The sequence below is a fragment of the Balaenoptera physalus genome (assembly GCF_965194825.1).
Source record: "Balaenoptera physalus genome assembly, chromosome: 11".
In the NCBI taxonomy this organism is placed as follows: Eukaryota; Metazoa; Chordata; class Mammalia; order Artiodactyla; family Balaenopteridae; genus Balaenoptera; species Balaenoptera physalus.
Window position 1 is genome coordinate 105,816,066 of NC_138896.1, and position 25,602 is coordinate 105,841,667.

Sequence of the window (25,602 nt, forward strand, 5' to 3'; positions counted from 1 at the left end):
AGATAACATTGTCAAGCTTTTAAATATTTTTGGTAAAACCCATTCTTCAAATGATATAATACTTGAAAACCTAAGAAAATTGTTAAAAGCAAGGCTACTTTGCCTCACTTCCCTTTTTCCAAATTGGTCCTATGCAGCACCATCTAATTCGAACCTTGCATTCTGCAGATTTAAAAAAAAAAAAAAAAAGTCACTTGTTCAAGGTATCATGGACAGACAGTGATGAGCTGACCCAGACTGGTACCCGGATTTCCTGAATATTCTATTTTTTTTTTTCACTATACCATGGAATATTCTGTGTATCTAAGACCCGATAGATAGATAGGTAGGTAGGAAGGTAGGTAGGTAGGTAGGTAGATAGATAGATAGATAGATAGATAGATAGATAGATAGACAGACAGATGGATAGAGAATCTTCATTTGAGCCTTAGAACAGTCCTATAAAGTCAAGCTTATTTATGGCCAGTTTACAGGTGTAGAAATCATGAATCAGTGAGACTTGCCCATGGTCATCCATCAGTAAGTGGCAGAGCCAGGACCAGAACATATATCTTATGACTCCTAAACCAGTGCTCTGTGCTTTCTTATTCCAGCATCAGTTTGAGCTATGTGTTATGAGCAGGCAAAGCGATGTAACTATTTTGGAAAGGAGGTACTCTTTCTCCTCACCTCTTTTCTTTGTGAAAAAGGGTATTTTGGAAAGTTCATTTAGTAATATTCTGCCCAATTATTAAGAAAGTGTTAATCTACTCATATTTTATTTTATTTTTATTTTTTTAATTTATTTTATTTATTTATTTATTTGGCTGCGTTGTGTCTTTGTTTCTGTGCGCGGGCTTTCTTTAGTTGTGGCGAGCGGGGGCTGCTCTTCGTTGCATTGCACGAGCTTCTCATTGCGGTGGCTTCTCTTGTTGTGGAGCACAGGGCGCTAGGTGTGCGGGCTTCAGTAGTTGTGGCACGCAGACTCAGTAATTGTGGCTCATGGGCTCTAGAGCGCAGGCTCCGTAGTTGTGGCGCACGGGCTTAGCTGCTCCGCGGCATGTGGGATCTTCCTGGACCAGGACTCGAACCTGTGTCCTCTGCATTGGCAAGTGGATTCTTAACCACTGAGCCACCAGGGAAGTCCCTCTACTCATATTTTAAAATGTAGTTAGTCTCTTAAAAGAATTAATTCTAATAGGCTCCATGAATAAAATAGTAATCGAATGGTACTTATTATATACTCCAGGGCTCAGAATAAATTGTTCATAAATACTTACCTTATAAAATAACGCTGCTTATAAAAGGTAAGATCAGATTCAATCCTCAGTTGGGCTTTTTTGTTCAGAATAAAGATATATGACAGCAGTTAGGTAGGTGTTAGAATATCTGGGTTCCTAACTGGACCATGGGCCAAAAAAGGAAGTTAATATTTATTGAATTTCTACTATGCGCCAGATATTGTGCAAGATGCTTTTGCATATTATCATTTTTAAACCATATTCTGCCTAAGTTTTCACATGTATAAAATGATGGTGTTGAATTAGGTGATCTCTAAAACCTCTTCAGTCCAATAGTTTATTACTCCAAAGGCAACTTAATAAAGTCAAAGAGACAAGCTAGTGGTCACCTGGCCACTCGCCCAAGGTCCCTAACCAATCACATGAGCACTTCAGCCCTCAGACACCTTGTGTGTAAAACAACTCGGTTAGATTAGCTCCCCAAGGGCTTCTTATTCATCTCTAAGTTCTAAAATTCCAAAATGACTCCTTGAAATACTACTGGCAAGAGATGGCTTTCGTTTAAAACACGAAAACCCATTCATTCTGTGATTGAAACCAAACTAAAATATCTGTGATCTTATATGAAATCATTATGTTCCCAAGGAGTAGTAAGAACATGTCATTTTATTGAGTTAGATTTATATAATTTTGAGTAAATTGTGGCTAAATTCTGAGAAATACCCAAAGAAATCTTTCACTTTTGGTCATCTTGGTAATTTATGCTGATAAAAGAAGTATGGTTGGTTAAGTTTCCACAATAAATTATTATTTTTATGGGCTGGTAAAACACTTAGAAAACTAGAAGGCTTAAGCAAATAGTTTCACTGTGATTCTATTCATCATATATTTGTAGAGAGGTTTTTTTTTTTTTCTGAAATTTTTTTTTTAATTTTTGAATTTTATTTAATTTATTTTTTTATACAGCAGGTTCTTATTAGTCATCAATTTTATACACATCAGTGTATACATGTCAATACCAATCGCCCAATTCATCACACCACCACCACCACCCCCCCTCAGCTTTCCCCCCTTGGTGTCCATACATTTGTTCTATACATCTGTGTCTCAACTTCTGCCCTGCAAACTGGTTCATCTGTACCATTTTTCTAGGTTCCACATACATGCATTAATATACGATATTTGTTTTTCCCTTTCTGACTTACTTCACTCTGTATGACAGTCTCTAGATCCATCCACGTCTCGACAAATGACCCAATTTCGTTCCTTTTTATGGCTGAGTAATATTCCATTGTATATATGTACCACATCTTCTTTATCCATTCGTCTGTTGATGGGCATTTAGGTTGCTTCCATGTCCTGGCTATTGTAAATAGTGCTGCAATGAACATTGGGGTGCATGTGTCTTTTTGAATTATGTTTTTCTCTGGGTATATGCCCAGTAGTGGGATGGCTGGGTCATATGGTAATTCTATTTTTAGTTTTTAAGGAACCTCCATACTGTTCTCCATAGTGGCTATATCAATTTACATTCCCATCAACAGTGCAAGAGGGTTCCCTTATCTCCACACCCTCTCGAGCATTTGCTGTTTGTAGATTTTCTGATGATGCCCATTCTAACTGGTGTGAGGTGATACCTCATTGTAGTTGTGATTTGCATTTCTCTGATAATTAGTGATGTTGAGCATCTTTTCATGTGCTTCGTGGCCGTCTGTATGTCTTCTTTGGAGAAATGTCTATTTAGGTCTTCTGCCCATTTTTGGATTCGGTTGTTTGTTTCTTTAATATTGAGCTGCATGAGCTGTTTATACATTTTGGAGGTTAATCCTTTGTCCGTTGATTCGTTTGCAAATATTTTCTCCCATTCTGAGGGTTGTCTTTTCGTCTTGTTTATGGTTTCCTTTGCTGTGCAAAAGCTTTTAAGTTTCATTAGGTCCCATTTGTTTATTTTTGTTTTCATTTCCATTACTCTAGGAGGTGGATCAAAAAAGATCTTGCTGTGATTTATGTCAAAGAGTGTTCTTCCTATGTTTTCCTCTAAGAGTTTTATAGTGTCTGGTCTTACATTTAGGTCTCGAATCCATTTTGAGTTTCTTTTTGTGTATGGTGTTAGGGAGTGTTCTAATTTCATTCTTTTACATGTAGCTATCCAGTTTTCCCAGCACCACTTATTGAAGAGACTGTCTTTTCTCCTTTGTATATCTTTGCCTCCTTTGTCATAGATTAGTCGACCGTAGGTGCGTGGGTTTATCTCTGGGCTTTCTATCTTGTTTCATTGATCTGTGTGTCTGTTTTTGTGCCAGTACCATATTGTCTTGATTACTGTAGCTTTGTAGTATAGTCTGAAGTCAGGGAGTCTGATTCCTCCAGCTCCGTTTTTTTCCCTCAAGACTGCTTTGGCTATTCGGGGTCTTTTGTGTCTCCATACAAATTTTAAGATGATTTGTTCTAGTTCCGTAAAAATTGCCCTTGGTAATTTGATAGGGATTGCATTGAATCTGTAGATTGCTTTGGGTAGTGTAGTCATGTTCACAATATTGATCCTTCCATTCCAAGAACATGGTATATCTCTCCATCTGTTGGTATCATCTTTAATTTCTTTCATCAGTGTCTTATAGTTTTCTGCATATAGGTCTTTTGTCTCCCTAGGTAGGTTTATTCCTAGGTATTTTATTCTTTATGTTGCAATGGTATATGTGAGTGTTTCCATAATTTCTCTTTCAGATTTTTCATCATTAGTGTATAGGAATGCAAGAGATTTCTGTGCATTAATTTTGTATCCTGCAACTTTACCAAATTCATTGATTAGCTCTAGTAGTTTTCTGGTGGCATTTTTAGGATTCTCTATGTATAGTATCATGTCATCTGCAAACAGTGACGGTTTTACTTCTTCTTTTCCGATTTGGATTCCTTTTATTTCTTTTTCTTCTCTGATTGCCGTGGCTAGGACTTCCAAAACTGTGTTGAATAATAGTGGTGTGAGTGGACATCCTTGTCTTGTTCCTGATCTTAGAGGAAATGCTTTCAGTGTTTCACCACTGAGAATGATGTTTGCTGTGCGTTTGTTGTATATGGCCTTTATTATGTTGAGGTAGGTTCCCTCTATGCCCACTTTCTGGAGAGTTTTTATTTAAATGGGTGTTGAATTTTGTCAGAAGCTTTTTCTGCATCTATTGAGATGATCATATGGTTTTTCTTCTTCAATTTGTTAATATGGTGTATCACATTGATTGATTTGCATATATTGAAGAATCCTTGCATCCCTGGGATAAATCCCACTTGATCATGGTGTATGATCCTTTTACTGTGTTGTTGGATTCTGTTTGCTAGTATTTTGTTGAGGATTTTTGCATTTATATTCATCAGTGATATTGGTCTGTAATCTTCTTTTTTTGTAGTATCTTTGTCTGATTTTGGTATCAGGGTGATGGTGGCCTCATAGAATGAGTTTGGGAGTGTTCCTTCCTCTGCAATTTTTTGGAAGAGTTTGAGAAGGATGGGTGTTAGCTCTTCTCTAAATGTTTGGTAGAATTCACCTGTGAAGCCATCTGGTCCTGGACTTTTGTTTGTTGGAAGATGTTTAATCACAGTTTCAATTTCATTACTTGTGATTGGTCTGTTCATATTTTCTATTTCTTCCTGGTTCAGTCTTGGAAGGTTATACCTTTCTAAGGATTTGTCCATTTATTCCAGGTTGTCCATTTTATTGGCATAGAGTTGCTTGTAGTAGTCTCTTAGGATGCTTTGTATTTCTGCTGTGTCTGTTGTAACTTCTCCTTTTTCATTTCTAATTTTATTGATTTGAGTCCTCTCCCTCTTTTTCTTGATGAGTTTGGCTAATGGTTATCAATTTTGTTTATCTTCTCAAAGAACCAGCTTTTAGTTTTATTGATCTTTGCTATTGTTTTCTTTGTTTCTATTTCATTTATTTCTGCTCTGATGTTTATGGTTTCTTTCCTTCTGCTAACTTTGGGTTTTGTTTGTTCTTCTTTCTCTAGTTCCTTCAGGTGTAAGGTTAGATTGTTTATTTGAGATTTTTCTTGTTTCTTGAGGTAGGCTTGTATAGCTATAAACTTCCCTCTTAGAGCTGCTTTTGCTGCATCCCATAGGTTTTGGATCGTCGTGTTTTCATTGTCATTTGTCTCTAGGTATTTTTTTTCATTTCCTCTTTGATTTCTTCAATGATCTCTTGGTTATTTAGTAACGTATTGTTTAGCCTCCATGTGTTTGTGTTTTTTATGTTTTTTTCCGTGTAATTCATTTCTAATCTCATAGCGTGGTCAGAAAAGATGCTTGATATGATTTCAATTTTCTTAAATTTACTGAGGCTTGATTTGTGACCCAAGATATGATCTATCCTGGAGAATGTTCCGTGCACACTTAAGAAGTGTAATCTGCTGTTTTTGGATGGAATGTCCTATAAATATCAATTAAATCTATCTGGTCTGTTGTGTCATTTAAAGCTTCTGTTTCCTTATTTATTTTCATTTTGGATGATCTGTCCATTGGTGTGAGTGAGGTGTTAAAGTCCCCCACTATTATTGTGTTCCTGTCGATTTCCTCTTTTATAGCTGTTAGCAGTTGCCTTCTGTATTGAGGTGCTCCTATGTTGGGTGCATATATATTTATAATTGTTATATCTTCTTCTTGGATTGATCCCTTGGTCATTATGTAGTGTCCTTCTTTGTCTCCTGTAACATTCTTTATTTTCAAGTCTATTTTATCTGATATGAGTATTGCTACTCCAGCTTTCTTTTGATTTCCATTTGCATGGAATACCTTTTTCCATCCCCTCACTATCAGTCTGTATGTGTCCGTAGGTCTGAAGTGGGTCTCTTATAGACAGCATATAGATGGGTCTTGTTTTTGTATCCATTCAGCAAGCCTGTGTCTTTTGGTTGGAGCATTTAATCCATTCACGTTTAAGGTAATTATTGATATGTATGTTCCTATGGCCATTTTCTTAATTGTTTTGGGTTTGTTTTTGTAGGTCCTTTTCTTCTCTTGTGTTTCCCACTTAGAGAAGTTCCTTTAGCATTTGTTGTAGAGCTGGTTTGGTGGTGCTGAATTCTCTTAGCTTTTGCTTGTCTGTAAAGCTTTTGATTTCTCCATCGAATCTGAATGAGATCCTTGCTGGGTAGAGTAATCTTGGTTGTAGGTTCATTCCTTTCATCACTTTAAGTATATCATGCCACTCCCTTCTGGCTTGTAGCGTTTCTGCTGAGAAATCAGCTGATAACCTTATGGGAGTTCCCTTGTATGTTATTTGTCGTTTTTCCCTTGCTGCTTTCAATAATTTTTCTTTGTCTTTAATTTTTACCAATTTGATTACTATGTGTCTTGGCGTGTTTCTCCTTGGGTTTATCCTGTATGGGACTCTCTGCGCTTCCTGGACTTGGGTGGCTATTTCCTTTCCCATGTTAGGGAAGTTTTCAACTATAATCTCTTCAAATATTTTCTCTGGTCCTTTCTCTCTCTCTTCTCCTTCTGGGACCCCTATAATGCGAACGTTGTTGCATTTAATGTTGTCCCAGAGGTCTCTTAGGCTATCTTCATTTCTTTTCATTCTTTTTTCTTTAGTCTGTTCCGCAGCAGTGAATTCCACCATCCTGTCTTCCAGGTCACTTATCCGTTCTTCTGCCTCAGTTATTCTGCTATTGATTCCTTCTAGTGTAGTTTTCATTTCAGTTATTGTATTGTTCATCTCTTTGTTTGTTCTTTAATTTTTCTAGGTCTTTGTTAAACATTTCTTGCATCTTCTCGATCTTTGCCTCCATTCTTTTTCCGAGGTCCTGGATCATCTTCACTATCATTATTCTGAATTCTTTCTCTGGAAGGTTGCCTATCTCCACTTCATTTAGTTGTTTTTCTGGGGTTTTGTCTTGTACCTTCATCTGGTACCTAGCCCTCTGCCTTTTCATCTTGTCTATCTTTCTGTGAATGTGGTTTTTGTTCCACAAGCTGCAGGATTGTAGTTCTTCTTGCTTCTGCCTGTAGAGAGTTTTAACATTTCTGAGAACAGCTAAAAATTGAAAGACAAATATTGTAAGTAGCTAAGTTCTGAGGGCATAAAAACTTAGAAGATAAAAGAAAGCAAAGAAGAAAAGTAGCAAAAAGAAAACAGGGAGAAGAAAACCCAAGTGCCCTCGAGTTACAAACAGAAATGTTCTAAGGCAAAAATGGAGAATAAACACTTAAAATCTGATGAATCTAGGGGAGTCCTTCACCTACCAGAGATAAACAAATAAAGAAAAGCAGTAGAAAAAAATTAACAGTATTGTATAGTAACCTGCAGTAACTTGGAAACCATTCAAAATATAGATTACAGACTTCCTAGACTAAAATGCAAGGAAGGTTATGCTATCCTTGGAAGGGAAAATAGACATCTGGTCATTTTAAAGTTAAGAACAAGAAAAATGTTAGAGGAATAATGTAATTTGGCTTCTCCAAGTATAAGTCATCAGTTCTCAAATTGTGGTCTGGGAATGGGGTCCCTAAGACCCTTTCAAGACACCCATGAGGTTGACGCTATTTTCATAATAATAATAAGTTGTTATTTGCCTTTTTCATTCTCATTCTCTCAGGAGTGTAAGTGGAGTGTTCCAGAAACTGCATGACATGGAATGTTAGCATAGTTCTGATGCCTGATGGAATGTGGCCTGTGTGTTCTTGTACATAGTAATTTCTCAGGTTTTATTTCTATTCTGATCAATGCTAATAGGTATAGCCCACATAAACAAAAGCTCTTTGGAAACCTCAGCAGTTTGCAAGAGTAAAGGAGTATGGAGACCAAAAAGTTTGAGAACCACTGTTACAAGGAATGAGGCTGAAGACACAGTGACTCATTCTTTGCTACTATGGAGTTAAACAGAATTGCTGCCACACTCTGAATGCAGCTAAATTAGACCAGTGGCTGTCAGTAATCAAAGATATCACCTTAGGTCATCAACAATACTCAGTGAAAATGAAATTAACACATGTGTAAGACTCACCTGTATGTGTTTTCTGAAGGGTGCTTTGGCAATTTAACATTTGTCATTTCAGTAGAATGTGGGATATACCCATAATTAAAATACAGTTGACCACAAACCTGCAAACTAATTTATAGATTGCAAAAAATAGTTATAATCCTTAAGATAACTGTCAGTAGGTCTTCTTAAACAACTTTACAATGCCAGTGGAACAGGTTTATGTTGGTGATCCTTGCCAAAATTCAGATAGGAATAAAAAGGTTGGGTTTGGATTACAGGGAAACAGTGATGGAGTATTTGGTTATTAACATTACAGATTTAGGTAATGTATAACCTGTAGCTACTGAAAGACTAATAAACTCTACAGCTTGCTAAGCTGGCATTTATTGCTTACAAATTGGACACTTATTTTTTTCTCTAGTAGGTTTTCATCATATTTTTGTGTCTTTAGTGAAAGATCATTTTAGAACCATAGACTTAGCTAAAGGCATAAGGAAGCACAATCTACCATACAATACAGTGTAATCTGTTTTTGTATTTCTATGTATTTTTTGTATTCCTACCTCAGAAAGAGTTTTTAGTATATTCCCATGTGCCAGTGGCAGCTCGTTGATTCAGCCTCTGTGGGCCATACCATTTTATGATAAAGCTGAATGCAGGGCGTTTAATCTCATTGTAAACTTAACAATACCACTCTTAGGTCTCATTGCACCTGAAGTTTTGTTACTTGTAAAGCAGTGAAGGAGAGGTTGGAGAAATTTTTTTTTAAAGCAGAAGAAAAAAAAAAAAAAACCCAAAAAATGGGCATTACGTTCTCACAAGCAAATATGAAGACTTTATAATAAAAATATACACAAAACAATTTTCTGAAATGCTGACTGATGCATCTCCATCACACCAGTTCACAGACTTCATGATAATCAGAACTGTGAGCTGTTGAAATTGCACATCATTTTATGGACGCTGACACAATAAAAAAGAGTGTTGTTAGAGAGTGTTTCTTTATTGGCAATATGAAGAGACTTTTGAGAAGCCTGCTTCATTCTTCAAGTCAAGAAATAATTTTACAGAAGAAACACGGAGAGCCTTGTATCTTCCTCTCTAGATTTCTTGAAAGAGTCAAATTGTAAGAAAACGGTTGGTTATCATGAACTTAGTCTTAAAAGAAAAGTAAAAGTAAGTTCCAAGCTTGTGCTGGAGTCTGTATATATTTAGTTCAAGATTTTAGGTGCATAGTCAGTACGTAAATGATATACAGAATGATTATCCTTCAACATTGGAATCATTACAAAAAGAATGTGATACACTTTGAAAGACATCATAGGATTCAAAACAAAAAATCACATTATAAGGGTTAAGCTTAAAAAACATAATTCTCTTATTAAAAAGCCTTCCTCTCCAACCATGCCAAATAAGTGAGTACTCTGGGACCTGGCAGCTAGCCAAGCAGCATTTTCAACCACTAATATTAGGTTTTAACAGTGAACATCAGAGAAGCAGTCAAGGATATCATAAAATATATATGGTCACAATAGCAAAAATCAAAACAAAATTTCTCACCAATATTTATCAGTGGCAACAGTTCTGTACTTTAGCCTTGTGTGAATCATTGGGGGGAAAATGGCTTTTAAATATTTAAAACTTCTTAGAACCCTTTGAGAATTAAAGAGGCTTAACTTCCCAGCATACCGTACACAGGACATACTGTTTGAGATATTAGTGATCTCGCAAGAGGTAGGGAAAACTCTCCAAAACATTAATAGCAAAACAAACAAAGAAACAAATCCTAAGTCTTGAGATGTAGCTGCAGGCATACTTGGAGGGGCAGGGCAGAGTTTCCTCATGACAGATGCCCACAGGAATACTGAGGTACAACATTGCCCCACAGGTAGATGCCCATGTCAGTATTCTGAGCTGTCAGTGAGGAGAAGCTGAGTCTGGGGCTTCTGAGTTGCGCCACAATTCTCAAGAGAGTCTGAAATAGTCATAAGCCAGTGGCACTCCTGGCTTTCAACAGAAGGATCTTTAAATTCTCTTTGGAGGAAAGACTTCCCAATTTAGACCCTGTAGGATTCTCACAGTTTAAGGTCAAGAAATGAGTTCAAAATAAAATGTCAGCAAGCACATAAGTAGGCAATCAACTTGATGACATTCACCAGAAGTAAACAAATAAACAAAAAAACAGACTTAGACCTCTCCACCCCTACCCAAGGAAAGCAGATATTGGAATTGCCTGATACAGAATGTACAACAGCTGTGTATGAATTGTTCAAAGATAGAGAGCAGAATCATAGCAATGAATGAGCAATAATAGACTATCTGACCAACAGCTTTGAAAACACGTGACACTTCTAAAAGTGAAAAATACAATCATTGAAATAAAAATTCAATGCAAGGGTTAATTAGCATACTAGAAACAGGAGAAGAAAGGATTACTTAACTGAAAGATATATGCAAAGAAATTACTAAGAATGAGACCAACAATGTCTTAAAGAATATGTCCTACCCAGAATCTGCTAGAATTTGAAACCTCTTTTAGTTCTTTAAGTATTCACAGGATCTTTGAATATTAAAAATATGTCTTCTTTAGTGATGAATAGTAGAGTAATGTACAGAACTCTTCTTACTGATGAACTTTGGTGAGAAGAGTTTGCTTTTACTTACTTTTGCCATTGTAATTATATATTTTTTGTCATCTTATTTGGCTCTTCTGATGTTTACCTTCGTGATCAACGTTAATGAGTAATTAATGGTAAGAAGATGAAAAATATAAAAGAGAAGTTGGGAAATATTGAAGGATTGAAAAGAAATTCTAACACTTAACTAATTGGAGTACCAGAGCTGATGAACAAGTGAAACCATGATGCAGAAACCATGTGCAAGAAGATAAATGAAAGAAATCCATGGCTAGACACACTGCAGTAAAACTGCAGAATGTGAAAAACAAAGAGAATATATAAATGCAACCAAAGTCAATTGACAACAGACATCTCAACAGAAACAATGAAAGCACAGGGACAATGGAATTCAGAGTGTTAAGAGGAAAAACTGAGTGCCCTGTGATCTTTCAAGAATGAGAGCAAAATGAAAAGCTTTACAAGTTAAAAAAAAAAAAAGACTGAAATAGTAAACTTCAAGGATAGTAAGTCATAGAGAGGGGAATATATTTGTAATACCTGTATATAGTATGATACTACTTAATAAAGCCCCCAAACTAGGATACCTAAGCAATGTATTATTTAGTTTTATAGATTGTGTGATAAAACTATATTTTCTTAAAGGTCAAGGAAATGATAAACTCAAAATTGGGGATAATGATTATATTTTCAAGAGGCCACAGAGGCAGGAGTTGGATAAGGGAAGAACTCATATGTGCATGCAAGTGGCTGGTTATGATTTTAAATCTTGGGTTGAACAATGGGCTCATGTGTGATAATTACCTTATGTCTTATAGTTACATGTATTTCCTGCATGTTTGTAATTATTACCTTTAATAAGATAGCAACAAAAACTGAAAGGAAAAGAGTGTGCCAGTGGCCTTGTAATATCTCAGTCATGGTTTAGAATCACAAAATATCAGAGATGGCCTAGAAAGGAAGTTAAATGACACACACATTTACTCAACAGATTTTAATGTAGCACTGTTGTTGGAGTTTGGGTTACATCTAGGGACATAAGAGACCATCCCTTCTCCCAGGGAGCTCACAATTTTAGTTGGACAGTAGGGGAGGAGCAGAAAATAAACATAAATATAATAAGTAAATTATATGGTATGTTAGGAAGTCATAAAGCCTATTGGGAAAAAAGAAGAACGGAGTAAAGGAGAACAAGAACTGCCAAGGAGAGGTGGGGACAGGGACAGGCCACAGTATGAAATAAGGTAGATAAGCCTCACTGAGAAGTCGAGGTGTTAGCACAGCTTGAAGGCAGTGAGGGAAACAGGCAATTGTGTATTTAGAGCAAGAGCTTTCCTCACGAGAGAAAGAAGTTGAGAGTGACTTCAAGGATGGAGTTGTATCAGCTGAGATGGAGAGAGCTGCAGTGAAATAAGCTTGCAGGGTATGATTAGGACTTCACAGTTGGACCTGCTGGGTTAGAGATGGTGTTAGATTTCCAAGTAAAGATGTCAATTAAGCAGCTGAACATACTTGTCTAGAGTTCAAGGTAGAAATCTGGAGAAAGTCAAAATGCATGTCAGTGGTAGAGTCAGTCCTAATTCAGTGCTTTTTGTATCAAACAGGGCCAGATAAATTTGAAAGAATTAAGAAATGAGTTTCATGAAGATGAGCACAATAGAAATGGGTAGGAATATTCTGAACAACAACAACAAAAAATGGAGTAAGAAAATGTTTCTCATTAGAATTTTTTTTCAGGTCTTTCAAAAATATGTAAATGTAGCAGAGTTCAATTAGCCTCAAATGGACATATTTGCTATTTTGAGATAGCTGTCAATTTTCTGAGGATTTATGTATTACTTCTCATGTTATTTTCTGTTATCTCTTCTTGTTTGTAGGCTACAGCGTTTATGGAGCACTCTTTCAAATGCATAAATAAATGAAACCAATTCTGTAGGAAATTATGCAACATAGAGAATTCCAAAAAATTATCCACATGTGGATTTTTATTGGCCCTGCTCATGTTTTAGAATGAAATGACTATAACTTTGCCAAACTGCTTAGCACAATTATAAGGCTGGGGCATGCTGTTGGAATGATTTACAGAGAGACTGAACTGATTACATGGTGTTTTATTTGCATTACATTAAATCCAGAGCACTTCTTAGAGCTTGCTGAAATCCAGATGTAGAGCCAAGATGCATTCAATGACATCAGTGGGTTGTGGTCACTGTCTAAGAGCTAAAAAAAGGATACTGGAGATCCTCTTGTTCTTTATATTATAGCAGAGAAAACTGAAAGAGATTAAGTGATTTATCTAAAGTCACCAGTGACAGAATGTGTCAAGAACCTACCTTAGCCTCTGATACCCAGGCTAGTGTACCTTTAGCCATTGTCCCAAACATTCAAAATTTGCTTCCTTTTTTTCCATATCCCTTTGCAGGGTTTCTTCCGGAGGACGATCAGATTGAAGCTTATTTATGATAGGTGTGATCTTAACTGTCGGATCCACAAAAAAAGTAGAAATAAATGTCAGTACTGTCGGTTTCAGAAATGCCTTGCTGTGGGGATGTCTCATAATGGTAAGTGAACCCTTAGTGCCACATACTTTATTATTCTCATTATGGCTGCCAGATCAGTAGACATGAGGGCCGTTGCTGAAAACGTGTACAGTTTTTCCACAGATTGCCAGATTTCAGAATACTAAATGCTGATAAAACGTTTCTCAATTAGGTCAGAATTTTTCAGCTTTAAACGTGAATCCTTCTGTCTTATAGTTGAGCATCTGCCATGATGGGAGAAAAGACTGGGAAATCTGGGAGGTAATGGGAATAACTGTAGTATTCTGAAACAAATGTAATGATAGTTGTGGTTAATTTTTTGTGTTGCTTTAATAGTATTAAAAACAGATTATACTTTACTTATATATATCAGTAGTTTCTACTTTATTTTTTTAAAATTTTGGGGGGTATAGTTGATTTACAAATTTGTGTTAGTTTCAGGTAGACAGCAGAGTGAATCAGTTATACATGTACATATATCCACTCTTATTTTTTTTTTTAGATTCTTTTCCCATATAGGCCATTACAGAGTATTGAGTAGAGTTCCCTGTGCTATACAGCAGGTTCTTATTAGTTATCTATTTTATATATAGTAGTTTCTACTTTTAATGTAAGAAAATTCTGATTTCTGGATATGGAACTTAAGTGGTATATCAGAATTTAGATATATGTCCTTTTTTCTCTTTACTATGCAAAAATGAGTAGAACACTCTCCTTGACTTTATGCAGCATACAATATGTGGATTAAGCAAATATTTTAAAGTTTCACAAAACTTCATGTATCCATAGTAACGTAAGAGAGTAAAACTTTCTACTTTTTAAACCTGTATCTAAAGTCAGGCTTATGATTTGGAATGTCGACTTGAGGGAAGGACTGTAGAAGACCCATGTTTTCATGAACTGTAGCACTAACTCAGTAACATCATGGAAGACAGCCCTGTTTGAAGAAATAGTTCTTAATTTGGCTCTCATTGGTTGACTGGCTCACAAAAAATAATTTTGATGTAATTTGGTAGTATTATATTTGTCAAGAATTAGTCAGTTCTTTCCAAAATAATTATGGGTTCAAGAGATATAAAATGCCAAAGTAATCAAATTAAATCCAAAGTCTCATGTCATCATATACCCTGTTTTTTTTTTTCTTTTACCTTTTCCTCTCTCCAAACTAATCTGGTTAAGAAGATATAAATTTGAAGTCAGTCTTCATCTATAAGGACTCCAAAGCATCTGTGAAAATTAAATTTTTGTTCCATCATGCAGATGTTTGGTTTTTATAGCAGAAATCAAGATATTTGGGAATCACTAATTGAACTGATCTTCTACCCTTTAAAAATAGTTTACAAAATTATATTTGTATCATAATATGGGGTCATTTCCTCTAAAGGCAAGAATGTATTTTGAATAGATCCATCGGCTATACTAGACAGGATGGAAATTTGGTCCAACTTTCCTCAACAGTTGATTACATCTGCTGTGTATACAACTGCAGTCATTAATTGCAAGATAGTTTGCTGGTTTAATTCCATCAGTTTCCTTTTTATTTCAGACTTCATAAAACATAAGGGTACATTTTCAATTCAAGGGTTATATTTTAGGTGATGCAATCAAGTTGCAATAAACTTTTTTTTTTTGGCTGCGTTGGGGCTTCGTTGCTGCATGCAGGCTTTCTCTAGTTGTGGCGAGCAGGGGCTACTCTTTGTTGTGGTGCACGGGCTTCTCATTGCGGTGGCTTCTCCCATTGCAGAGCACGGGCTCTAGGCACGCGGGTTTCAGTAGTTGTGGCACGCGGGCTCAGTAGTTGTGGCTCATGGTCTCTAGAGCACAGGCTCAGTAGTTGTGGCTCACAGGCTTAGTTGCTCTGCGGCATGTGGGATCTTCCCGGACCAGGGCTCGAACCCGTGTCCCCTGCATTGACAGGCAGATTCTTAACCACTGTGCCACCAGGGAAGCCTGCAATAAACTTATTTTATCTTTATGAAGAAATCTTTGACTTTAAGGTCATTATTACTAAGACTGCCTAGGAAAGGAGGCCAGTTTTGCTTTTAATGCTATTTATTTTTTTGTCCTTTAAAAATTGTCACTTTTCATATTGAAGAAAAATATATTTCCTAGTGCTTGCACGCATTCACATAAAATACATCTCCTATTTCTTATTATTTATAAGCAAATAATATTTAAAGTCCAACCTATATAGTATTGATGGTATAATTTTATCTTTCCAGAAAAGTCAAAGAAAGCTATCATGAACTTGATAATAAGGTCATCTTTTGGCTTCTTATGACAATTAGCTTACTCTATTCAGAGAGAGGAGCAGTCTTGGTAGAGTGTTTGGTTAGTTCATGCACAGGCAAAAAGAAAGAAAGAAAGAAAGAAAGAAAGAAAGAAAGAAAGAAAGAAAGGTGGGGGGAGAGAGAGAGAGAAAGAAAGAAAGAACGAAATTAAATGTCATGGCATCAAACACATGCAGTTCAGCATTTACAGGATTGCAAACATGATTAAGAAAATCCTTTTTCATGGGTTTTGATGGGAATGGGTTGCACAGAAAAGAAAACATCCATTTGATCTATACACATGAAGGGGAACTCAACAAGTAGGTTTTGATTAGTTCTGTCTATTATCCTGATGAAGGAAACATTTCCAAATACAAAGTTTTCTAGGATATTGTAGTAACTACTTAAAATTCCTTGCTCTGGCCAGTGTGAGGCCAACAGTAATGAGGTTTCCGTTCTTATAGAAAGTCTTTTTCTTAATGGTTTATGTGAATGGACCTCAATGTAATAACCGACCAACTTATCAAAAGAGGTTTCTAGGGTTATACCCAGATCAGCTCCTTTTTTTTTTTAATACTATTTTTGGTATTTTCTTTTTTTTTAATTTATTTTTATTTTATTTTATATTAATATTTTATATTAATATTTATTTTATTTTTGGCTGTATTGGGTGTTCCATTGCTGTGTGCGGGCTTTCTCTAGTTGCAGCGAGCGGGGGCTACTCTTCATTGCAGTGCGCAGACTTCTCATTGCGGTGGCTTCTCGTGTTGTGGAGCACGGGCTGTAGGAGCGCGGGCTTCAGTAGTTGTGGCACGCAGGCTCCATAGTTGTGGCTCGCGGCTCTAGAGCGCAGGCTCAGTAGTTGTTGCGCATGGGCTTAGTTGCTCCACAGCATGTGGGATCTTCCCAGTCCAGGACTCAAACCCGTGTCTCCTGCACTGGCAGGCGGGGTCTTAACCACTGTGCCACCAGGGAAGCCCCCAGGATCAAGCTCCTTGCTATTCACAGTACACACGAGAAGAAATAAACATCCCCCAAAGTGAATTCTCTCCATTCTGTGTTACTTTTCCTTCTGCTCTTTGGTCTGTGTTCAGTCCCTTCAGGGCATTTAGCTTCCCCGTTAGCCATCCACTCCCACCTTTGAAGGAGACTTTGAAGTCACCTTCAAGGATCCAACACCCAGGTGTTGGATTGATACGCTTTGGGAAAAAAGTGTTTTTCTATAATGATCAAGATAAACGAAGTTCCACCTATTTTGGTATTTAACAATCCATCATTTCTAGACCATGGTTCAGTCCTGCTGACGGCTCGAAGTCTTCCTGAGTTGTCCCGAACACAATCGGCTCAATGCCCTGTCTAGACACTGCCTATAGAGGAAAGCTCTAAGTGAAAGTAAAGCAGAAATAAAGAACCAAATTCCTAAGTGATCATTGTATCAGCTACTACTTGTTTTACACTTTGAAATAGTGATGCTGGTATCTGTAGAATCTTAATAAAAATACTCTTGTATATTAATGTTGCTTCTTCAGTCAAATGGATACTCATACACATTTTTATAGTTTTTCAAAGTACAATTTCTGTTTTAAAGTCCTGCTCTCAAGATCCCTGACATTAATCATATTTTTAAAATGTGTCCTCTTTATTTTTAATAGGATAATTTAGTCATTAATAATTTTGACTAGTGAATATTTAATATTCAAGAGCTGCTTTTCGTATGAACTAAATAATAAAATAATAAGTTTAGGCTGTGCATTTTTAAAAAAATCTGAAGTAAAGAAGAGTTGACTTATATTACTTATGAGTCATTCAGCTAGGTTTCCCCATACCATTCAATTTGGACAAAAATAATAATTTTTATAAATGTAAAAAGTTAGTGAAACCTTAGCTTTACTGATTAGGATATCCTATTATATAAATGATGGATTTTTTTCTTATATTGAAAAAAAAGCGACAACTTTCAAAATAATTTTTTAGCAGCTTCATAAAATGCTAGAAAAATGGTTTCACAGATTTTTGTGTCATTCAGCATTTTTAAGGTAGTTCTCTCCTTCCTTGTAAACAGAAGCACTATGTATATAGCAAAAAAAGAAAAGCCTGAATGGCAAATAAATTTAAACTGCAACATGTTACTTTTTGTTTCTTTCATCTTCTTTGTGGTGTGAGGAAAAATTACCCAAATGTTAACTTTCAGAAAATATAACAAAGTAAAAAGTCCTAAAGGAGCTGTGGTACTTATACCTGCAGGGCATTCATTACCGCCCATAATCTAGCCTTCACATCCTTTTCCTTCTGTTGCCCTTTCCACTTACATTTCAGACAAACTGCGTACTTTGCTGTTCCTGCAAAGTGCCCTGTGATAGAATACCTCTGGGGCTCTGCGTATTGTGTCCTTCCGTTCCCTGTCAAAATCCTATGTGGTGCTGAAGGCCCAGTTCAAAAGCCTTCTTTTCCATCCGACTTCTAATTCCCCATTCTTCCTCTTCTGTGTGTTTCTTACCTTTCCTGTAGCACCACATTCTTATAAAGCGAGGGAGTGATCAGACCTGTATTACCAAAAACCAAACTACTGACAGCTAAAAAGGAGAAGTTAGAGAGGGAAAAATCGGGGAGATCCATCGGAAGACCAATGCAATATTGTGATCTAAAACATTGGGAACGGTGAGAAGAAATGGCATTGAGAGAAATATCTCAGCAGTGACCAATGAATACAAGTGTCCAAGGAGAGAGGGGTTGTCAAAGATTATTCGAGGTGTCTAGTTTGGGTGATAGAGTGAATTAATCAAGAAGGGAACACAGGAAGAGGAGATAGTTTGGAGGGGAAAATGAAAAGTTTGATTTTATGTTGCATTTGAGGTATCTATGGAATATCCAGCATCCATGTGCAAAGGAACACAGGAAGAAGTGAAAAATAAGGGTCCAAATCTCAGGGAAGAGAGGGCAGGAGTCATTAGCACGTTTTCTGAGTTAGAGAGAAGGTCAAACTAGGAATAGCAGAATATAAGTGAAGGAAGAGGCACGGTCAAAGACGTCTGGAAAATAGCAGCCAGAAAGCTAGGAGAGCCAGAAAAGCACAAACCAGTGCGAGAAAAATTTGAAATAAGAGGGTGGAGAAGGTCAACAGTATTAACGGCTGGGAGGGAGCTGGGAAGCTCAAGCAGAATGAGCACTTAGAAGAGGCCCCTAGATCTGACTGTGAGGAAAGCTTTGGATCCTTTTAAGAGCGAAGTTCTGGTGAATTTAAATGAGGAAAAACTAGATTACAGTGGGTTGGGAAATAAATAGTAAGACAGAAAGGGAAGACGACTGTTTCACTAAGTCCAGTGGTGGAGGAAAGAGCATGAGGGGGAGGTCATGCCAGGGTCAGAAGCTTAAACTCAGCTTAGGTGGAAAGGAAGGTGCTGGTCAAGAGCGGTCCATGAGAGAGAGAATAATCCGTGTATATTTAGGCTCTTTTATATCTGGGATCTACTAGACGCGTCCCTTTCATCCTTGTGTCTCCCAGCCCCGTCTGTCAAGCCAGTGTCTTCCATCACACAGGTGTTCAGTGAATGAATTAAATGTTGTCAAGTCAGACTTCAGGGTCAGGAGGTGAGGCTGACGTGTCTTGCTCATCTCGACCTTGGAAAGAAACCTGGGCAAATGTTTAAATATTCTTTACACATAGTTTGAAAAATGTTACCCCAACTGAGAAATTACTTAATAGTGGTGATAAGGCTGCTCCTCGTTTTACTTTAGAGGAGCTGGAAAATAAAGTGATAGTTATTAGGTTGCCAAATCCTGCAAAACCTCTAAATGCGCACATTTTTTTTTTCCTCAAGAAAGAGAGGTGGAAAAACATAACTTATTGGCAAAAGTCATATGAAAAGCAATAGTGTTATATAAGTCTCGTTTACAGGCTACAGCTGTTGCAAAATCAACATGTTAAAAGTGGAAAACTGACCATGAGACGAAGCCTTACTCATTGTCAAAAGCCTGATATGACTGCAAGTTCACCCCTTAGACGTTAAAGGACAAAAACATTTTTAGTAAGACTCAACTTAATTCATTTGCCCCCACCACGTTCATTACAGCATTATTTACAATAGCCAAGAAATGGAAACAACCTAAGTGTCCATTGATGAATAAAAGGATAAAAGAGGTTGTGATGTATATATATACAATAATGCAGTCATTCATCCTGCCGTTTCTCTTCCTCTGTAGCCATCAGGTTTGGGCGGATGCCACAGGCCGAGAAGGAGAAGCTGTTGGCGGAGATCTCCAGTGATATCGACCAGCTGAACCCAGAGTCTGCTGATCTCCGGGCCCTGGCAAAACATTTGTATGACTCGTACATAAAGTCCTTCCCGCTGACCAAAGCAAAGGCGAGGGCGATCTTGACAGGAAAGACAACAGACAAATCAGTTAGTTCTCTTCTACTGTCTTCATTTGGGGTGGCTGGGTTTGTTGTTGTTGTTTTCCCTTTGAGTAAATGACTTACCATGTTACACACAGACACACACACACATGCGGAGTACCACTCAGCTGTTGGCTGGTACCTACCACAGGCTGAGTCTCAAACAGAGGAAAGGAAGTGTTTTCAGATAGGGTAAGTAAACATTTTGAAAAGGGAAAAACTCCTTCAAGTTCTCCTAATAAAATTTTTGAGAATAGTGTAAAAAGGTACAGGTCATCTTAACTTGAACAAATGAACTCTGACCTCCCTCATCCCACCACGCTCTTTCAGGATCCGTGTCTTTTCTTGGCATCAAAATAACTGGCCACATCTATATGCCTTCAAACAGCTCTGCTTTTCTCTGGGAAGGGCCTGACCTAGGTTTGGAAAAGGTAGTTAATCCCATTATTATATCATTCAGAACTACTCAAATTACCTCTTAGAAGTTCTCCGTGGGGTATAAAAATACATTTCAGATATTACATCACTTTTCTTTCCTTGCAGCACTGTCTTGATTCTTCCTGGGAACTGGAAGCTCTGTCCTTTTATTGTGTGTATGAATTTTATCTTCTTGGAGGCTCTGAGTAGCTGGGGCTACCCCAATGCATTCTCAAACATCTGCAGGCACATTGATGACCACTGCTTAGGAAACCCAGAGTGGTTTATAATGGTGATTGAGTCAAGTTTTCCAAGAAGCAAAATTCTTCCCTGATAGGAAACTGAGAAAGCAACTTGGAATTATATTGAAACAGAATATAACTGTGCCTGAATTCTGGTCCCAATTCTGCCATCAACTTGCACTGTGACCTGGGTCACATCTCTGTACCGCAGTTTTCACAGGTAGGGTCTGACTCTGAGTATAATATCTGCAGCAGGTTCCTAGGGTAGTAAGAGCCACAGAACATTCAGAAGACACTGTCCCAGCCCTTGAAAGCCTTCTTATGCTGTCGTTTATTTTCAAATGAACCCCTGCAGGAAAGGTGTGCGATTACTGGACAGAAATGTGTAACTCTTTCCGCACTCAGTTATATTTTGGGAAAAGTTTTATCACCCGTTAATGTATTTTAATGACTATCTCAAGATGGGTTTTTCTTTTTCCCCTTTTAGCTAAACCATAAGAGTAGAATCAGCTAATAGAAAAAGAAAACTTCTGTGGGATATTGCTGCAAAAAAAGCCAAATATCAAGAAGGGCAGTAGGTTTTCTGACAGTATTATACCTGTATCCAGTTGTTTATAATTTTTTTTAATTCTTGCATATTTATTATGTTCAAGACCCATGACCACCTTACAGCTGCTATTATTATCCTCTTTTTAAAGATGAGGAAACTGAAGTCCAGAGAGGTTGAACGCTTTGCCCTGAGGTCACAGAGTTAGCATGTGGAAGAAGCGACACCAGAACGCAGGCCCTGTGCCTCCCACTCGAGTGCGTTCTCCTCCCTGAAGCCAGTCCTGCCCATCGGCCAGCAGTGGCCAGGTTGACATAGACACTGTGGAAGCTTCACCTTGGGAAAGCATTCTGAGTTATGGTTTATTTTTATGAATATTTAGAATGGCAGGAATTTTCCACCTTGTTCTGCTGTCCCAGTACATTCAGTCAGGAAATTTTCCTTGTGCTGTTTTGTTCTTGAATTCTAGTGAGGAGGGCTACTGTCTTCCATAGGGCAGGGCGACGGAGTATAGGTCATGGTAAAGCTGAGACTACATATTCTTTAAATGAAAAAATCAGGGCACAGCAAAACAAAAGCAAATGACCTCTCCATAGTTTATTTGACTACGGAAAGTAAACTGTGTTCATTTAAAGGTAGAGAAACAAAAGGCAGATCAGGGTGACACAGCTAAATAGGGTTAACAATTGAAGGCAGCTTGCGACAGCTCGCTGAGAGCCCATGTGGGACAGGGAGCTGAACCCGGAGACCCTGAGCTGGGAGAGGTTTGATGACAGGGGGACAGCCCACAGCACAGTGTTTACTCCACAGTTTGCCTTGAGCCATTTAGTTTCCAGGAACTGCTTTCTCACCTTCTTTTAATCTCCCAGTCGAGACCTGCGGTCCACACTGGAAATCCTATTAATTTAATAGTACCTGAAAGATAAGAGGAAAGCATTTAAAAAACAAATTTCCTCAGTAGTCAAGATTTTAAATTTACACTCCCAGTGGCCAGCATACTGTTCTGCGTGTTACTCAGGGGCCCACAGCCCGATCCACTGTAAATCACTTTAAAAGCTCACTCCAATTGACTCCTTGGCTCTAAATCTTTGAGTTGAAACTAAGGTAATTGTAGGCTTTTTATGGGATAAATAGGTATTAAGCTCTTTTAAGGGAAGGGGCTGCAAAATGCTTGATTATAGGCTTCTCAAGTTTGTCCTTTTTCCCTCTGTTAGTAACTAGGACTGTGCTTTGCCCGTAATGGTTACTCAGAATGTATTTGCTTAATTGAATTAAAAGCTGCTGCCTATGCCCTTTGAAATTCTGGACTTTTCATCAGAGGGCCTCTAACCCAAGATTTTCTCTCCAACCCGGGCACCATTAAAGATCTGGATAGAGGCAAAATTGCCTCTTGTTAGGGTCTGGGAAGGAAAAAGAGACTGGGCCAAATTAGAATAGTCCATCCCCTGATGACACAAAACTGCAATAGAATTGTTTGGCTCTCTCTTTTCTCCTTATCTTGCAAAATCAAATTAAGCACTCGTGGAAAGAAATAGTTCAGAGAGGAATATGCGAAAGGGAAAAAAAATCAAAATGTGACTTCCAGTGAGACTAGAGATTTGTTCTTTATCTTACGTGGTCATGTTATTCATTTGATAGCATCTGTCTCAGGGCTGTTATGTTATCGCTTGGCCAGGACTTTTGAAAGTTAAGATTTGCATTGATAGGAGAACTTTTGCAGAAGTGTGGACTCTTGAGAAGGTGGGGGATGTGGAAGAGGGGCCGTGGCTGGTGCGATAGAGCAGTTTGCTTCTCACTGTACACCCTGCTTGAACTGATGTCGTTAGGGTTGGTTCAGTCAAGCCTGGGGGAGGCTACTCAGCATAGTGGATGGATGACCAGTTACGCAGAACCTTTGGAAAAGGAAATGACTTTATTGAAGAGGCCATTCTTTAAATTTATCTTCCTGCTCATTTTAGCCATTGCCTAGGCCCAGCTCCAGCATTTGCCTCCAGGCCAACCAGGGCTTCTCCCTTCCCCACTAAATTCTCTTCTATCTCTTATTCGCTGGTGCCACCTTGCAGAACAGAACAGATAAATGAACAGATAAATTAAATGCCCCTTCTCCCCTGCTATCTTTTTAACTTAGATATCATATCTTTGGGATATGATTGGCCCTACTTTCATTGTCTTGCCACAAAGAATAATGCTTGGAACTTTAGGCTTAGGGAAAGATGGGAAATGGACTCAGTGGATGTGATCACCGGAGAAGAAAATTTAGGAGCACTAGGCCTTTTAGCCACCCTCAGATAGGAATGGAACCGACTCTCCGCACAGTCTACTTCCTTTTCAGTGGCTTGTTCCAGCCCAGCCCCTTCTTTGAGAGAACCTACTGAACTCTAAAAACCACAGATATGCTAGAGCGAGGCTGCTTATCTCCTGAAGGCAACCTGAGAACTGAATGGACTTTGGAAGTTCCCAGTGTTTGACTACTCCCCTGATGCGATGATCGCACTGGGTGTGTCAGTGTCACGTGATCCCATGTTTGTTGATGAAAATAAACAGAGAGTGGTTTTCAAAAACCATCTTCAGTGCCATGGTTTGTCATAAAACAATAAATAGAAAAACCCTTGGTGTGTCTGCCAACTTTTCACTCCATATCTGAGACATGGTGAGGCCCTTCCTGGCTGCACTCTGTCTGCAAATAAGGAATAAAGCTTGTTATTTGTACTATGTTGGACTTTGGGTCCCAAAGCATCCCATTGCTTATGATGGATCTATGTGGAGTCACTGTTTTTATAATTACAGGAGCAAACTGGTGCCATCATAAAAACGGTTCTTCTAAATAGTGTGTGAAATATGAACCTTTCAAATAGTAAAACCAGTATTGAAATGTAAACTTTTGTGAAAACAGTTCTGTACCCATTTAAATTTTCGCATCCTAAAATTTACAAGGGCCGTCAAATCTGGTAACTCAAACTGTTGGAAAGATATCTGTCCTTTTAAATCCTACACTTAACAACTAAACAAAGTGTGGTCTCTTTCCCCCTTTCACTGTGGAAAAGCCTGAGTGAGCTGGAATTTGCTTCCCTGGGAAGAAAGATACCAAACAGACCCTCAGAGAAAAGGGCCTTGGGAACCGCAGTATAAAGAGCAGGGTGGTAGTGCTGATTTGTTTCAATGGTGACTAAAGAAGTTGGGCTCCTGGAATCACTAATCTATATGTTCATATTAAAACAATAAATTTCTTTATTTCCAATACTGTCGGGACTATAAAGATATAACAGATCTGAACCAATGATGTTCTTTCAGACAATAAATTAAAAAGATAATATTCTATATAGTTAAGAAGAAAAACATTTTAATTTTTTTTTCATTTTTAATGATTAGACTCAGTTGGCCAGTACCCTTGTTTGCCAGCTGAGTAACATTTTGGCCAGCAATAGTCTTTTCTTTAAGAGCTGTGGCTATGTGCTGGTTCATTAGAGTGTGAATAATTCTTCATTTTAAGTTTTTATTTGTCTTAAATCTCTAAACCATGTAGGAAAACAAGATTATGTTTGAGAAACTTTCAAACTTAACTTCGATCACATACAGCACTTAATTGGCATCTCTAGGAAATAATAGTTCAAAGGACACTGCCTCCAAGATCCCGGCATATAAGAGTTTAAAAGCTCCACTTCCTCCCAGAATAGTCATTGTTTTTAAAAAAGCAAAAGTGAGGAAGTCATGTAGAAAGCAACAGAAAGAGAAAAGAATTAGTCATGAGTGAGGAGATCTGGTTTAGGGTTTGCTATAAATAGCTGTTTGACTTTGGAAAGTCTCGAGTTCAGTTTATTCATACATAGTCAGAGAATGATGATGTAGGTTATTTCTGAAGACCCTTTAGTTCTCTAAACTCCATGGTTCTCAACAAGAGGGAAATAGGAACGACAGGGGAGAAACCAGAAAGAAGTTGAGGAAACCTAACCAATGCATTTTGGATTAACATTCACCCACTGGAGCTAATCAAGGAGAACCATGTGTGTCTCACAAGATGAAAAGTCAGTCAGAAGTATAAAAAGAAAGAAGAAAAGAAGATGAAGAAGATAGGCCCTAAGAATTCAATTTTCTTCCTTGAGCCTTTGCTCTAATCTGTCAGGAAAACTAAGACTAGCAGGAGAGCCCCATGGGATGGGGCACACCTTTTTCCAGGCCAGTTTTAACTCTGACGTGGTTACCAGGTGATTGAATTCTGCACTAATTTCAATCTCCCAAATTGGAGAAATCACCAGAATAATCTGTGCTTTCTTAGTTGATTTTCTCATTTATCTCCTCTAGCTTGCCGTTTGATTATTCAAAAGGAGCTGTAAACTTAGAGCATTCATGTATAATCACTAAAACAACT

General features: G+C 37.8%; 1 protein-coding gene across 5 annotated transcripts in view; it reads left to right on the forward strand.

Moving 5' to 3' along the window:
* The window catches only part of PPARG (peroxisome proliferator activated receptor gamma), a 133,926-nt gene that overhangs the window by 81,165 nt on the left and 27,159 nt on the right, over positions 1-25,602 (forward strand). For all 5 annotated transcript variants that reach the window (XM_082415756.1, XM_082415757.1, XM_082415759.1 and 2 more), the window contains 2 exons: positions 13,250-13,388; positions 19,838-20,037. In XM_082415756.1, coding sequence (XP_082271882.1) covers positions 13,250-13,388; positions 19,838-20,037 — 339 coding nt within the window. The remainder of the gene's footprint in view (positions 1-13,249; positions 13,389-19,837; positions 20,038-25,602) is intronic.